This window comes from Stenella coeruleoalba, assembly GCF_951394435.1.
Source record: "Stenella coeruleoalba genome assembly, chromosome: 1".
In the NCBI taxonomy this organism is placed as follows: Eukaryota; Metazoa; Chordata; class Mammalia; order Artiodactyla; family Delphinidae; genus Stenella; species Stenella coeruleoalba.
This window is the reverse complement of record NC_137169.1, coordinates 124,037,111-124,054,678: the sequence shown is the minus strand read 5'-3', so window position 1 is coordinate 124,054,678 and position 17,568 is coordinate 124,037,111. Positions and strand designations below refer to the sequence as shown.

The following is a 17,568-nucleotide window of genomic DNA, read 5'->3' as shown; positions in this document are numbered from 1 at the left end:
GTCCTCTCATGACTTGACAGCTCATTGTTTTTTAGCCTCCATCATCTGGCTGTACCATAATTTGTTTATCCATTCACCTACTAAAGGACATCTTGCTTACTTCCAACTTTTGACAATTATGAATAACAAACCTGCTACAAATATCCAGGTGCAGGTTTCTGTGTGGATATAAGTTTGCAACTCCTTTGGGTAAATACCAAGGAGTGTGATTGCTGCATTGTATGATAAAAGCACGTTTATTAGTTTTCTAAGAAATTGTCCAACTGTCTTCCAAAGTGGCAGTTCCATTTTGTATTCGACCAGCAATGGAAAAACGTTCCTGTTGCTCCACATCCTCGCCAGCATTTGGTGTTGTCATGTTCTGAATATCGGTCATTCTAATGGTGTGTAGTGGTGTCTCATTGCTGTTTTCCATTCTTTTTTAAAAAAAATATGTATTTTAATTCTCCTTTCCTCTAAGGATTATTTTCAAAAATCAGAAATGGGCATAAAAATTTATGCACAAATAATTCAGCAAGAAGAGACATTCACAGAAGGATCAACAAAATGAAAAGGCAGAGTACTTTGTACCAGATGAAGGAACTAATAAAACCGCAGAAAAACAATTAAATGAAGTGGAGATAGGCAACCTTCCAGAAAAAAGAATTCAGAATAATGATAGTGAAGATGATCCAGGACCTTGGAAAAAGAATGGAGGCAAAGATCAAGAAGATGCAAGAAATGTTTAACAAAGACCTAGAAGAATTAAAGAACAAACACCTAGAAGAATTAAAGAACAAACAGAGATGAACAATACAATAACTGAAATGAAAAATACACTAGAAGGAATCAATATCAGAATAACTGAGGCAGAAGAATGGATAAATGACCTGGAAAACAGAATGGTGGAATTCACTGCTGTGGAACAGAATGAAGAAAAAAGAATGGAAAGAAATGAAGACAGCCTAAGAGACCTCTAGGACAACATTAATCGCACCAACATTTGCATTATAGGGGGTCCCAGAAGGAGAAGAGAGAGAGAAGGGACCCAAGAAACATTTGAAGAGATTGTAGTCAAAAAATTCCCTGACATGGGAAAGGAAATAGCCACCCAAGTCCAGGAAGTGCAGCGAGTCCCAGGCAGGATAAACCCAAGGAGAAACACGCCGAGGCACATAGTAATCAAATTGACAAAAATTAAAGGCAAAGAAAAATTATTGAAAGCAACAAGGAAAAAATGACAAAAAACATACAAGGGAACGGTTAACAGGTGATGCCTCAGCAGAAACTCTACCAGCCAGAAGGGAGTGGCATGATATATTTAAAGTGATGAAAGGGAAGAACATAAAACCAAGATTACTTTACCTGCCAAGGATCTCATTCAGATTTGACAGAGAAATCAAAAGTTTTACAGACAAGCAAATGCTAAGAGAATTCAGCACCACCAAACCAGCTCTACAACAAATGCTAAAGGAACTACTCTAAGTGGGAAACACAAGAGAAGAAAAGGACCTACAAAAACAAACCCATAACAATTAAGAAAATGGTAACAGGAACATACATATCGATAATTACCTTAAACGTTAATGGATTAAGTGCTCCAACCAAAAAACACAGGCTTGCTGAATGGATACAAAAACAAGACCCATATATATGCTGTCTACAAGAGACCCACTTCAGACCTAGGGACACATACAGACTGAAAGTGAGCAGATGGAAAAAGATATTCCAGGCAAATGGAAATCAAAAGAAAAGTGGAGTAGCAATACTCATATCAGATAAAATAGACTTTCAAATAAAGAATGTTATAAGAGACAAGGAGGGACACTACATAATGATCAAGGGATCAATCCAAGAAGATATAACAATTATAAATATATATGCACCCAGCATAGGAGCACCTCAATGCATAAGACAACTGCTAACAGCTATAACAGAGGAAATGGAGGGACTTCCCCGGTGGCACAGTGGTCAAGAATCCGCCTGCCAATGCAGGGGACACGGGTTCGAGCCCTGGTCCGGAAGATCCCACATGCCGCGGAGCAACTAAGCCCATGCACCACAACTACTGACCCTGCACTCTAGAGCCCGTGAGCCACAACTACTGAAGCTCTCACGCCTAGAGCTTGTGCTCCGCAACAAGAGAAGCCACTGCAATAAGCATGCACACCTCAACAAAGAGCAGCCCCTGCTCACCACAACTTCGTTGCCTGCGCACAGCAACAAAGACCCAACACAGCCCAAAATAAATAAATAAATAACTTAAAAAAAAAAATAAAAAAATTTTTAAAAAAAGAGGATATCAACAGTAACACAGTAATAGTGGGGGACTTTTAACACCTTACTTACACCAATGGACAGATCATCCAGACAAAAAGTTACTAAGAAAACACAAGCTTGAATTGACACAATAGACCAGATAGATTTAATTGGTATTTATAGGACATTCCATCCCAAAACAGCAGATTACACTTTCTTCTCAGGTGCACACAGAACATTCTCCAGGATAGGTCACATCTTGGGTCACAAATCAAGCTCGGTAAATTTAAGAAAATTGAAATCATATCAAGCATGTTTTCCGACCACAATGCTATGAGATTAGAAATCAATTAGAGGCGGGTTTCCCTGGTGGCACAGTGGTTAAGAATCTGCCTGCCAATGCAGGGGACATGGGTTCGAGCCCTGGCCAGGAAGATCCCACATGCCACAGAGCAACTAATCCCGTGCGCCACAACTAATGAGCCTGCACTCTAGATCCCGCGAGCCACAACTACTGAGGCTGCGCGCCACAACTACTGAAGCTTACGCCTAAAGCCTGTGCTCTGCAACAAGAGAAGCCACCACAGTGAGAAGCCCACGCACCACAAGGAAGAGTAACCCCAGCTCTCTGCAACTAGAGAAAGCCCGTGCCCAGCAACGAAGACCCAATGCAGCCAGAATTAAATAAATAAAATAAATAAATTTGTTTTTTAAAAAAATCAATTACAGGGGGAAAAGATGTAAAAAACACAAACACATGGAGGCTAAATAATACGTTACTAAATAACCAAGAGATCACTGAAGAAATCAAAGAGGACATCACAAAATACCTAGAGACAAATGACAATGAAAACATGAGGATCCAAAACCTATGGGATGCAGCAAAAGCAGTTCTAAGAGGGAAGTTTATAGCAATACAAGCCTACCTCAAGAAACAAGAAAAATCTCAAATAAACAATCTAAGCTTACATCTAAAGAATTAGAGAAAGAAGAACAAACAAAACCCAAAGTTAGCAGAAGAAAAGAAATCATACAGATCAGAGCAGAAATAAATGAAATAGAAATAAAGAAAACAACAGCAAAGATCAATAAAACTAAAAGCTTGTTCTTTGAGAAGATAAACAAAATTGATAAACCATTAGCCAGACTCATCAAGAAAAAGAGGGAGAGGACTCAAATCAATAAAATTAGAAATGAAAAGGAGAAGTTACAACAGACACCGCAGAAATACAAAGCATCCTAAGAGACTACTACAAGCAACTCTATGCCAATAAAATGGACAACCTGGAAGAAATGGACAAATTCTTAGAAAGGTATAACCTTCCAATACTGAACCAGGAAGAAACAGAAAATATGAACAGACCAATCACAAGTAACGAAATTGAAACTGTGATTAAAAATCTTCCAACAAACAAAAGTCCAGGACCAGATGGCTTCACAGGTGAATTCTATCAAACATTTTGAGAAGAGCTATCATCCATCCTTCTCAAACTCTTCCAAAATATTGCAGAGGAATGAACACTCCCAAACTCATTCTATGAGGCCACCATCACCCTGATACCAAAACCAGACAAAGATACTACAAAAAAAGAAAATTACAGACCAATATCACTGATGAATATCGATGCAAAAATCCTCAACAAAATACTAGCAAACAGAATCCAACAACACATTAAAAGGATCATACACCATGATCAAGTGGGATTTATCCCAGGGACGCAAGGATTCTTCAGTATACGCAAATCAATCAATGTGATACACCATATTAACCAACTAAAGAAGAAAAACCATATGATCATCTCAATAGATGCAGAAAAAGCTTCTGACAAAACTCAACACTCATTTATGATAAAAACTCTCCAGGACGTGGGCAAAGAGGGAACCTACCTCAACATAATAAAGGCCATATACAACAAACCCACAGCAAACATCATTCTCAATGATGAAAAACTGAAAGCATTTCCTCTAAGATCAGGAACGAGACAAGGATGCCCACTCTCACCACTATTATTCAACATCGTTTTGGAAGTCCTAGCCACGGCAATCAGAGAAGAAAAAGAAATAAAAGGAATACAAATTGGAAAAGAAGAAGTAAAACTGTCACTGTTTGCAGATGACATGATACTATACATAGAGAATCCTGAAATGCCACCAGAAAACTACTAGAGCTAATCAATGAATTTGGTTTTGCACAGAAATTTCTTGCATTCCTATACATTAACTACGAAAGACCAGAAAGAGGAATTAAGGAAACACTCCCATTTACCACTGCAACAAAAAGAATAAAATACCTAGGAATAAACCTACCTAGGGAGACAAAAGATCTGTATGCAGAAAACTATAAGACATTGATCAAAGAAATTAAAGATGATACCAAGAGATGGAGAGATATACCATGTTCCTGGATTGGAAGAATCAATATTGTGAAAATGACTATACTACCCAAAGCAATCTACTTTGCTTTGCAAAAGTAGATTCAATGAAATCCCTATCAAGTTACCAACGGCATTTTTTACGCAACTAGACAAATCATCTTAAAATTTGTATGGAGACACAAAAGACCTCGAATAGCCAAAGCAGTCCTGAGGGAAAAAAATGGAGCTGGAGGAATCAGTTTCCCTGACTTCAGACTATACTACAAAGCTACAGTAATCAAGACAATATGGTACTAGCACAAAAACAGAAACATAGATCAATGGAACAAGATAGAGCGCCCAGAGATAAACCCACACACCCATGGTCAACTAATCTATGACAAAGGAGGCAAAGATATATAATGGAGAAAAGACAGTCTCTTCAATAAGTGGTGATGGGAAAACTGGACAGCTACATGTAAAAGAATGAAATTAGAACACTCCCTAACACCATACACAAAAATAAACTCAAAATGGATTAGAGACCTAAATGTAAGACCAGATACTATAAAACTCTTAAAGGAAAACATAGAAGAACACTCTTTGACATAAATCACAGCAAGATCTTTTGTGATCCACCTCCTAGAGTAATGGAAATAAAAACAAAAAGAAACAAATGGGACCTAATGAAACTTAAAAGCTTTTGCACAGCAAAGGAAACCATAAACAAGACGAAAAGACAGCCCTCAGAATGGGAGAAATATTTGCAAATGAATCAACGGACAAAGGATTAATCTCAAAGTATATAAACAGCTCATGCAGCTCAATATTAAAGAAACAAACAACCCAATCCAAAAATGGGCAGAGGACCTAAATAGACATTTCTCCAAAGAAGACATACAGATGGCCAAGAAGCACATGAAAAGCTGCTCAACATCACTAATTATTAGAGAAATGCAAATCAAAATTACAATGAGGTTATCACCTCAAACCAGTTAGAATGGGCATCATCAGAAAATCTACAAACAACAAATGCTGGAGAGGGTGTGGAGAAAAGGGAACCCTCTTGCACTGTTGGTTGGAATGTAAACTGATACAGCCACTCTGGAGAACAGTATGGAGGTTCCTTAAAAAACTAAAAATAAAATTACCATATGATCCAGCAATCCCACTACTGGGCATATACCCAGAGAAAACCATAATTCAAAAAGACACATGCAGGCTTCCCTGGTGGCGCACTGGTTGAGAGTCCGCCTGCCGACGCAGGGGATACGGGTTCGTGCCCTGGTCCAGGAAGATCCCACGTGCCGCAGAGCGGCTGGGCCCGTGAGCCATGGCCGCTGAGCCTGCGCGTCTGGAGCCTGTGCTCCTCAACGGGAGAGGCCACAACAGTGAGAGGCCCGCATACAGAAAAAAAAAAAACAGAGACACATGCACCCCAATGTTCACTGCAGCACTATTTACAATAGCCAGGTCATGGAAGCAACCTAAATGCCCATCGACAGATGAATGGATAAAGAAGTTGTGGTACATATATACAATGGAATATTACTCAGCCAAAAAAAGGAAATTGAGTCATTTGTTGAGACGTGGATGGACCTAGAGACTGTCATACAGAGTGAAGTAAGTCAGTTAGAGAAAAACAAATACCATATATTAACACATGTATGTGGAACCTAGAAAAATGGTACAGATGAACCGGTTTGCAGGGCAGAAGTTGAGACACAGATGCAGAGAACAAACGTATGGACACCAAGGGGGGAAAACCACAGTGGGGTGGGGATGGTGGTGTGCTGAATTGGGCAATTGGGATTGACATGTATACATTGATGTGTATAAAGTTGATGACTAATAAGAACCTGCAGTATAAGAAAACAAACAAACAAACAGGAAACAACTTATACTAAACTTTCTTTGGGTTATTTGTATGGAAATATGTTAATATAAATGTTTCAGACATTACATGAAATTTCTAAAAATCTTGTATGTTCTGGTATAATGTTATAAGTCATAATTCTAGTTACTACTTTAAAATGTTCATCTCACAAATAACTAAATTTCCTTGTCAATTGCATTATTATGAACTTTCATCAAATCTTTAACCGTGGTCATTTTTAAGTCTTTTGTCATTTACAGACAGTTCTGGGTGTACTCTGATGCTTTTGCAAAAATGTTCCTATAAAAGGGTTTCACCTTCAAGGAATTCATGGAAGAGACTGACAAGTACAGGTTTCTGGTAACTGACTATACTGCTGAACTGAATGAATAAGCATTTTCAGAACTCTAACGGAAAACTGATGAATTCATAAAAGTGCTAACAAAAGATCAATATGAAAAAACAATTAATTACATGGGACTGAGTGAACTGATGAGGATGATTATAATTTTTATGACTTTCTGTTTGAATAAAAAAAAAAATCCCACAAGGACTCAGAGACAAAAAATATACAAATCAATTTTCACAGCAAAGTAAAGGAGCTGTTACAGTGGAGGATTCCTGAACTGAATGTCAATATTATGACATAGTGTGAGTGTGTTTCGTGTTTGGTAATTGCAATCACTGTTACTCCTGTTGTGGTCATCCATTTACAATGCTTGGTATCAGTTGATATATCTCTTGTAAAAATAAAATACAGTGTGGTGTGTGAAAAAAAAAACAACAGAAAATAAAAGAATAAAAGTCAGGAAGAGCAGGTGAACTGAAGAACACCATCTTTCACACAAGGCTCCACGAGGGTCCCCAGCGCTCCTCTGGATGCGTGATATGTGGCCTTACAAGAATTAGAAAAGGAAAATTTGTCCCATATCTTTACTCTCAATTAGTGTTCACATGCAGAATGCTATAGTGACTGTTCGTTGAAAACTTACAGGTAGTTTTCACTACCTATATGTCAGGCACTGTGTTGTATCTTATATGCATTTTATCATTTCATTTCCCTACAAAACACTATAATGTTGACACTATTAATGACACATTTTACAGATGAGGAAATTAAACCTTAGTATGCTTGAGTAACTGGTACAAGATCTCACAGCTGGTAATTATGTATTTGTATGGTTTGGTTATTGCACAATCATCCCTTTGGACTGTAACTTGTATAAAGACAGAATTGTATCTGTTGATGCCTCTATTCACCCCAGAGTGCTTAAACTATTTAACAGGGTCTTCATACATATATGTTTAATAAATATTTGTTCAACCACTGAATAAAAGAATAAATGAATGAAGTTGGGAAAAAAATTAAAAAATAAAAGGATCACACACCATGATCAAGTGGGATTTATCCCAGGGATGCAAGGATTCTTCAGTATACACAAGTCAATCAATGTGATACACCATATTAACCAACTAAAGAAGAAAAACCATATGATCATCTCAATAGATACAGAAAAAGCTTTTGACAAAATTCAACACCCATTTATGATAAAAATTCTCCAGAAAGTGGGCACAGAGGGAACCTACCTCAACATAATAAAGGCCATATGTGACAAACCCAGAGCAAACATCATTCTCAATGGTGAAAAACTGAAAGCATTTCCTCTAAGATCAGAAACAAGACAAGGATGCCCACTCTCACCACTATTATTCAACATCGTTTTGGAAGTCCTAGCCACGGCAATCAGAGAAGAAAAAGAAATAAAAGGAATACAAATTGGAAAAGAAGAAGTAAAACTGTCACTGTTTGCAGATGACATGATACTATACATAGAGAATCCTAAAAATGCCACCAGAAAACTACTAGAGCTAATCAATGAATTTGGTAAAGTTGCAGGATACAAAATAAGTACACAGAAATCTCTTGCATTCCTATACATTAACAACGAAAGATCAGGAAGAGAAATTAAGGAAACAATCCCATTTACCACTGTAACAAAAAGAATAAAATACCTAGGAATAAACCTTCCTAAGGAGGTAAAAGACCTGCATTCAGAAAACTGTAAGACACTGATGAAAGAAATCAAAGATGACACAAACAGGGCTTCCCTGGTGGCGCAGTAGTTGAGAGTCCGCCTGCCGATGCAGGGGACACGGGTTTGTGTCCCGGTCCGGGAAGATCCCACGGGCCACGGAGTGGCTGGGCCCGTGAGCCATGGCCGCTGAGCCTGCGCATCCGGAGCCTGTGCTCCGCAACGGGAGAGGCCACAACAGTGAGAGGCCTGCGTACCGCAAAAAAAAAAAAAAAAAAAAAAAGATGACACAAACAGATGGAGAGATATACCATGTTCTTGGATTGGAAGAAACGATACTGTAAAAATGACTATACTACCCAAAGCAATCTACAGATTCAATGCAATACCTATCAAATTACCAATGGCAGTTTTTACGCAGCTAGAAGAAAAAATCTTAAAATCTGTATGTAGACACAAAAGACCCCGAATAGCCAAAGCAGTCTTGAGGGGAAAAAACGCAGCTGGAGGAATCAGACTCCCTGACTTCAGACTACACTACAAAGCTACAGTAATCAAGACAATATGGTACTGGCATAAAAACAGAAATACAGATCAATGGAATAGGATAGAAAGCCCAGAGATAAAGACATGCACCTATGGTTAACTAATCTATGACAAAGGAGGCAAGAATATACAATGGAGAAAAGACAGTTTCTTCAATAAGTGGTGCTGGGAAAACTGGACAGCTACATGTAAAAGAATGAAATTAGAACACTCCCTAACACCGTACACAAAAATAAACTCAAAATGGATTAGAGACCTAAATGTAAGACCAGACACTATAAAACTCATAGAGGAAAACACAGGAGGAACACTCTTTGACATAAATCACAGCAAGATCTTTTGTGATCCACCTCCTAGAGTAATGGAAATAAAAACAAAAAGAAACAAATGGGACCTAATGAAACTTAAAAGCTTTTGCACAGCAAAGGAAACTACAAACAAGACAAAAAGACAACCCTCAGAATGGGAGAAAATATTTGCAAACGAATCAACGGACAAAGGATTAATCTCCAAAATATATAAACAGCTCTTGCAGCTCAATATTAAAAAAGCAAACAACCCAATCCAAAAATGGGCAGAGGACCTAAATAGACATTTCTCCAAAGAAGACATACAGATGGCCAAGAAGCACATAAAAACTGCTCAACATCACTAATTATTAGAGAAATGCAAATCATAATTACAATGTGGTTATCACCTCACACCAGTTAAGAATGGGCATCATCAGAAAATCTACAAATAACAAATGCTGGAGAGGGTGTGGAGAAAAGGGAACCCTCTTGCACTGCTGTGGGAAAGTAAATTGATACAGCCACTATGTAGAACAGTATGGAGGTTCCTTAAAAAACTAAAAACAGAATCACCATACTACCCAGCAATCCCACTACTGGGCATATACCCAGAGAAAACCATAATTCAAAAAGACCCCTATGTTCATTACACCCCAATGTTCATTGTAGCACTATTTACAATAGCCAGGTCATGGAAGCAAACTAAATGCCCATTGACAGACGAATGGATAAAGAAGATGTTGTACATATATACAATGGAGTATTACCCAGCCATAAAAAGGAGTGAAATTGGGTCATTTGTAGAGACGTGGATGGATCTAGAGACTGTCGTACAGAGTGAAGTGAGTCAGAAAGAGAAAAACAAATATCATATATTAACGCATATATGTGGAACCTAGAAAAATGGTACGGATGAACCAGTTTGCAGGGCAGAAATTGAGATACAGATGTAGAGAACAAACGTATGGACACCAAGGGGGGAAAGTGGCGGGATAGGGTGATGGTGGTGGGATGAACTGGGAGATTAGGATTGACATATATACACTAATATGTATAAAATAGATAACTAATGAGAACCTACTGTATAAAAAATAAAATAAAATTCCAAAAAGAAAAAAAGAATTCAGCAACAGGAGAAATCAAATCAAGTTCTGGGTATAAAAATGGAATGACACAGAGTCATTAAAATCTGTATCTTCAGGCTTCCCTGGTGGTACAATGGTTAAGAATCCGCCTGCCAATGCAGGGAACACGGGTTCGAGCCCTGGTCTGGGAAGATCCCACATGCTGTGGAGCAACTAAGCCCGTGCATCACAACTACTGAGTCTGCCCTCTAGAGCCTGCGAGCCACAACTACTGAGCCCGTGTGCTGCCACTACTGAAGCCCGAATGCCTAGAGCCCATGCTCTGCAAAAGAGAAGCCACCGCAACCAGAAGCCTGAGTACCTCAACGAAGAGTAGCCCCAGCTCTTCACAACTAGAGAAAGCCTGCACGCAGCAACGAAGACCCAACACAGCCAAAAATAAATAAATTGAAAAAAAAAAACCAAAAGACCTGTATCTTCAAAAATATACAGTGACACGTTAAGCAGGAAAAATACTGTATATGTAAAGAATACACTTCCAAATTGTGTATATGTGCATAAAAATAGCCTTGAAAGAAAAAACAGATGAGAGGATTAGAAGGGATTTATTTTCATCATACTTTCCTTTGTTTTTATACTTTCCACAGTGAACATGTATCAGTAGGCCCTTCAACAGATATTTATCTGTGTTGTAGATGTAATGTTTGTAAACGGTATCTTTGAATACATGTTCGTTTCAGACTATGATTGTATAAATGCTTACCCACTTTTCAACTATGAAACTTAGGGCCTCTCTAAGTATACAGACGAGCTATTTCTAAACCCATAAAGCAGAGAGACTCTCTCTCTCCCTTTATTCTTCTAACTTCTACACCGAGATAAGAAGGTTCAAAGGAGAAAATCTATTGTGGGCAACTGTATGTAGATCTGACTATAAAACAGAGACATAAAGGCTCCATATACAACATTTTAAACAATTTCATCCATGGGTTCACTAAACATTCACACAGTGCACATTTCTTTAAACAAGTTTCTGAGTATTAGTCACATTTTCTAGGCTAAGAAGAAAGCCCACCTGGAATCAAGGGAGAGAGAAAAGAAAAACACAATGCTACGAAAACCTATAGGATTTAAGCATTCCAGATGGTATGTCTGTATCAAGACAGAGTTTTGATTAGCAGGTTTACCCTCGGAAACTATGCTGTGATCTTCCTCCCTCTCTATAGCACAGTAACAATTTCTAAAATTACAGGGCTCACTGCTCTAGTGTAGAATATTTCAAAGGGTGTAAACAATTATGACATTCTGCTTTCTACCAGGGCCTAAAATACGTGGGAAGTTTTTATAATATTGTTTTGCTTTTAATTAGAACAAATGTTTTTATCTGAATAATTTGGCAAATACCACCTTTGTAAGGAAACAAACACAGTTACATACGAACTATTAGCAGAGGGCTCCATGAGCTGTCCAGCATTACTGAGTCCCCTACTCTCTACCAATGTCAACATTCTATGAAAATCTCCTTGGAGACCTCAGAGACCTCAGCTTGCAAAAGAGAGCAGGCAGGCAAGTTATTTCACATGTTGTGTTTTCATGTGACAACCAGGAATACACTTTAAACAGTAAGCGAATGCAAAAGCATAAGCCGCAACAAGTAGGTAATAACCAACTGCTGTAAGAAAGGAACATCTATAGCAAAGTTAATACAGATTTCAGTTTTTGATAACAAAAGAATATTTCCTCTGTAACCTTATTCACTCCAAACCTTCTTAGTATGGTTGCTCTCAAAACAGAACTAAAGGAAAAAAATCCATAAAACAAAAGTCTTCCAAGCAAGTCTTCCACCCATAATCAAGGCTTTTTCATTCCTCCCAAAGACCATGTGCCAATAAGCAGTGAAATAAAACAGGTTAAGGCTAGCCCCACTCACCCTCAAACTGTCTCCAGACAGGAATAAGTTGTAGGGGTTGAGAATTCGCTCATAATGCCCTCTGATATGGGAGCCCACAGCTTTGCCAGGAGCAAACCCCATCTTGGTGGCAATTTTGGTCCATTTTCTATCCTTGCAAACAACTGCAAATCCACCTTCCTCTGCAACTAACTGTTAAATAAAACCGCAAAGGAAATTAGTTTTTGGCTGTGGTCATCTTTTAAAAATACATTTTCCAAGTAAAATATATATATATATATGCACTATTAATTTTAAACTAGAAATTTTAAACACTGCTTTTAACAGCATATTCCATAAACTTTTTGTACCCCTCCAAAAGCTACTTCTCAGTTCCCCAAAGCAGCCAAGATTTTCCATGAGGAAGAATTAAATTAGCAATGAAATCTCTGATAAAGAAAAGGTTCTAGTAAACTGAGGAGTAGCAAGAACGGCAGCATGTCTGGTGGAAATAATGCAGGCTTTAGACTGAAATGAACTTTAAGATATAGAATTATAACTCAGCCTTTTCAGTTGGTCAACTTGGACACTGAAAGCCTCTGTTGTCTTGTCTACAATAAAACAGACAGGAATATCTAAGAGGACCATTACGAAGTTTAAAAATTACCAAAAAACAGGTGGCAGCAAAATATTTCACGAGATAAGGCTTTCAGACCAGACAAGCAGAGATCAATTTAATCACAAAACTAAATGAAGAATTTATTTTACATATTTCAAGCAGTAAGTTTCTTATTTTAAGGCAAAGAAGATCAAATTCATGCTGTCAGAAAAATTATTCAATGAGAAAGATGGTCATTAGGCTTTTACCTTATTAAGCTGAAACAAGTCCAAGATCTTCCTCTCCACATGTGGAATTTTCAGAGTACTTCCCTGTAATTCCCAGTACTTTGCAATCTGGTCCAAGAAATTTAATTTTACACGAGTTTGAGCCTAAATGACAAAGAACTGAGTTTTACTTTTACCTAGCTTATTATAAAGCTCCTGTCTATTACCTGTGCATGTGATATTTTCATCCTTAGACTATTTAAGTGCAATACCACTTATGAATTCAATAGGGGAAACTTCCCCAAAATATACAGAATAAAACTGGTTAAATAATTATACGTTAACTCAACAAAAATTTAATTCAGCCCCTACCATGTGCCAGGTAAGTAGTAGTTACACACTCAGTAAGTCCTCTCGTAACATAAATAGGCGACCTGAGAGGTGCTTTATTTATGGAGTATCATAAGTAAGATTCTATATGCCCCTTTCGTCCTTTTACAGTTTGGGTATTTTAAAGTCTTGTTCTCTAAGAATACAAATTTTCTGATTTGCTCAAACACAAATCTAAAAGCAGATTTACAACACAACCACTTATCTTTAAAGTCCTGATAACTTAAAGATAACAGAAAACCAGAAACTTTCTTAAATGTTATTCCCTTAACAGATTATTAATGTCACCTACAAGTCATTTTTTAAAATTTTGTCATTTTTCTTTCCTCTCATTGTGAAATTAAGTCAGACAGTTTTAAGACTTTTATCTTGCACAAGACCAAAATTGAGATCAATATTCAGAAATTCCCAACCACGTCAAAGTTAATACCCACCTCCCCATTTTTCAAGCTCAACATGAAAATACATTGAAATACTTGAAAATACATACACTAGATGCTACTACTGCCAATGCCCACAGAATTCCAGTGGGCATATGTGCCATTTAAGTTAAGAATGTTTGGTTTAGTATAGAAAAACAAAACATGGTTCAATATGAAAATCAGATTAGCAAAACATTCATATAAACAATGAACCTCTATGCTATCAATACCCAAGCCTTATTCACCCAGCACTTTAGGGCTTAAGTCGCCCACAGACTAAAGAAGAAATACTACCTCTTCTCTAGAGAATCCCCTGTGCTATTCACTCCTCCTAGGAAAAGTGAAGTGTGTTATTAAATCTAACTGAAGACATGTATTTTGGAAGAATATCAGAGCTGGAGAATCTTTTCCATTAAATGGTTCTGAAAGCACATGCCTTTCAAAACCTAAACTCTATTGGTTGTCACCTAGATTGAGAAGGATTTAAATGCATTTATTAATTAATAGGCTGGCAATTACTGACAAAAATCAGTGTTTTTAATGAAACTGGGTTGGTTGCAAAGGCTTATCGCCATTTGTTTTACCATGATTATCAGTTACTAGCCATGTTTTCGCTTCACTGAAACCACTAGATTTGTGACACAGCCTCTTTCAAAGAAGCCCCCGCTGGAATACAGGCAACCAGCATTGTAGTTAAGACATTACCTCCAATTCATTCAGCCTCTGGATACGTGGGGTAAAATGAAGTTTGTCAACATCACATGCAAATGGTGGCTGCCAATCCTAGTGGAGAAGCAAAGGTTTTCATTAGAAAAATTTATAATTCTGACATTTAAAAAATGGTTTTAAAGTTAAAACCCTGGTTAAGTAAAGCATGTTATCTCTAATGAGTCAGAACACAGGGCAGTAGTTTCTTAACTCTTTTTCCACCAGAACAGCAGAATATGTATGACAATCCTTCTCCAAATGACACATTCTGCACACACCCCGCCTAGCACTCCTCCAACCAACAACGTCACTGAGCCTCAACTGCCGTTGAAAAATCATCAACTCAGGCAAAAAAAGACTTTGACTCCTCTATTCCATAAGTATCTCTCCTCCTACAAAATAGCTATATTAATGTCAAATTATCTACAGACTGTATTTTAATATATGTAACCCAGTTACATTAACTTTTTTTTTTTTTTGTGGTACGCGGGCCTCTCACTGCTGCGGCCCCTCCCGCTGCAGAGCACAGGCTCTGGACGCGCAGGCCCAGCGGCCACGGCTCACGGGCCCAGCCGCTCCGCGGCACGTGGGATCCTCCAGAACCGGGACACGAACCCGCGTCCCCCGCACCGGCAGGTGGACCCTCAACCACTGCGCCACCAGGGAAGCCCTACATTAACTTTTATTATAAAGTTGAGGATAAGTTCTTCTGTGGGGGGAAAAGAAAAAAACTGACATCCAAAACCAATTTTAAGAATCACCCTTAACATATCTACTGATACAGGTTCTTGGAAGAATTGCTATCAGGAGAAAACAGACAGGAAGGAGAATGTGTATGGACTGTTGTCTGTAAGTGGAGAAAACTGGAAACAACTTAAATGTTCATGATAAGAGAATAGTTTAAAGGCATAAAAATTATGCTGTGTTAATAGGTAGAGTTTCAGTTTGGAATAATGAAAAGGTTCTGGAGACGGACAGTGGTGATGGTTGTACAACACTGTGAATGTATTTAATGTTACTGAATTGCATGCACCCTTAAAATGGTTACAATGGTATATTTTATATTATTCAGTATTTTAATATTTCAACATAATTTTTTAAGACAAAAACGTTCATGCTGTTATATAGCTCTATTGACACTGAAAATTTTCCTTATATATATTTTATGAAAGAAAGAAAAACAGGCTGTGCAATAGAAAAATAAAACACTGGAAAGAGACAGCAAAATGGTTAACAGCGGTTTGTCTTTGGTAGGATTATAGGTGATTTTTCTTTTGCTTCCTTACCCATCTTAAATACGATCGGAAATATATTAAATACACTAAGTAATACCTATTAAATAATAAATTATTTTAGAGTAAGAGAACAAGTTAATACAAATGTTGGTACATCTGTAAATAACAATAAAATACTCTACAGCAGTAATAAAGAATACCTAGATGTTATAAACATGGAAAGATAGCCAACAGTGGATGAGTAAAAAACTGAAACATGGAAATTTGTGTTAACATATGTAAATTTTAAAGACTGTTGTAATAGGAAGGGGGAAAGAGGTTATTTACTGCAAATTTATACTGCTGGAGTTTATCACTGCTTTTAGTTTAAAAGTAAAACAGGTTTTGTTTTTGTGATACAAACACTTAAGTAAAAATGCCCACCAGCAATGCCTGATTAAATGTTATGTTAAAAAGTAAATTTTACAATTGTTTTTCAAAGGAAAAAAGCGGATTACAAATTGGTACAAAGCTATTTACTACCACCCCAAAAAAGAATAGGAAGAAAAAAAAGAAAAGAAAAAATGGCAATACTGTTTAAGAAGTCAATGACAGATCAGGACTTCAAGTGCCTAATGCTGTCATACAGCCTCTTCAACAAAGACTATGGCTAATGTTTAAATGCCAGTTAAAGATATACTGTACTGCTAATAAACTTAAAAAAATACTACCTACGCCATCCTGGGTCAAAATGATTACAGTGATTTTTGTTTACCTTGATAACTAAAGATAAAGAAAGCAATGTGTTTAATTATACATAATACAACGTAGCAGAAGGAAATCCCATCACTTCTTAATATTCTGTGGCAGGCTAATGGAAGACTTGATATTGCTCAGAGCTTTGCTCTCTAATACTTTATAGAAGCTGTAGGCTTTCTGAAATGAATTGATCTGGGTTGAAGGTTAGACCAAAAATATACCAAAGACAATGTGTCAGAATATACAAGTAAATGATTAACATACTGTCCAAATGACCTGCAATTTTTATAGATTAAGATTTATGAGTAATGTATAATGATATCCTCCAATGAATCAAATATGCCTTCTACTCCCAAAATACGATACAAAAATTAATCTCATCTTAAGTCTACATATTAAAGTTTTATAAATTAAGGTGAGCTGTGTCTTTGTATGTATGTACGTTATTTAATTTATACTTGTTTTAGCCTGAACCCATTTTCAAATAAAATAAATCCTAAAAATCAAACATCAAAGTGAAAACACTATGTATCTGTCACTAAGGAAGTTCACACAGTGGGTATAATACGTTTAAAACTAAAACTGTGTCAGTAGATCATTCCTTCATTAAACACAGATCACTGCAAATTGTCTCCTCCTCTGGTTACAAAGAATGAGAGAAAATGGAATAAATGTCATTCGGTTTTGAGACTTTGTCAGCTGTAAAGCTCTACTCCAATAAAACGATTACATATTATTTGCAATGCTCACTGTCATATTAGAACAAAGATATTCTTGGCAAAGTCTGGCCTCTTTGGGCCATGACTTCTACATGCAGAAAAAAGCCATTTACACAACACTGTAAATCAACTAATTTCAATAAAAAGATTTTTAATTAAAAAAAAAAAGCCATCAGGGCTTCCCTGGTGGCGCAGTGGTTGAGAGTCCGCCTGCCGATGCA

The 17,568-nt window shown here is 37.3% G+C and overlaps 1 protein-coding gene across 1 annotated transcript in view; it reads right to left on the bottom strand.

Moving 5' to 3' along the window:
• Nucleotides 1-17,568, bottom strand: part of KDM5B (lysine demethylase 5B) — a 78,971-nt gene that overhangs the window by 39,503 nt on the left and 21,900 nt on the right. The window contains exons 2-4 of the mRNA XM_079933806.1: nucleotides 14,653-14,730; nucleotides 13,178-13,300; nucleotides 12,353-12,523 (exon numbers count right to left, since the gene is read on the bottom strand). Of these exons, the coding sequence (XP_079789932.1) occupies nucleotides 12,353-12,523; nucleotides 13,178-13,300; nucleotides 14,653-14,730 (372 nt within the window). The remainder of the gene's footprint in view (nucleotides 1-12,352; nucleotides 12,524-13,177; nucleotides 13,301-14,652; nucleotides 14,731-17,568) is intronic.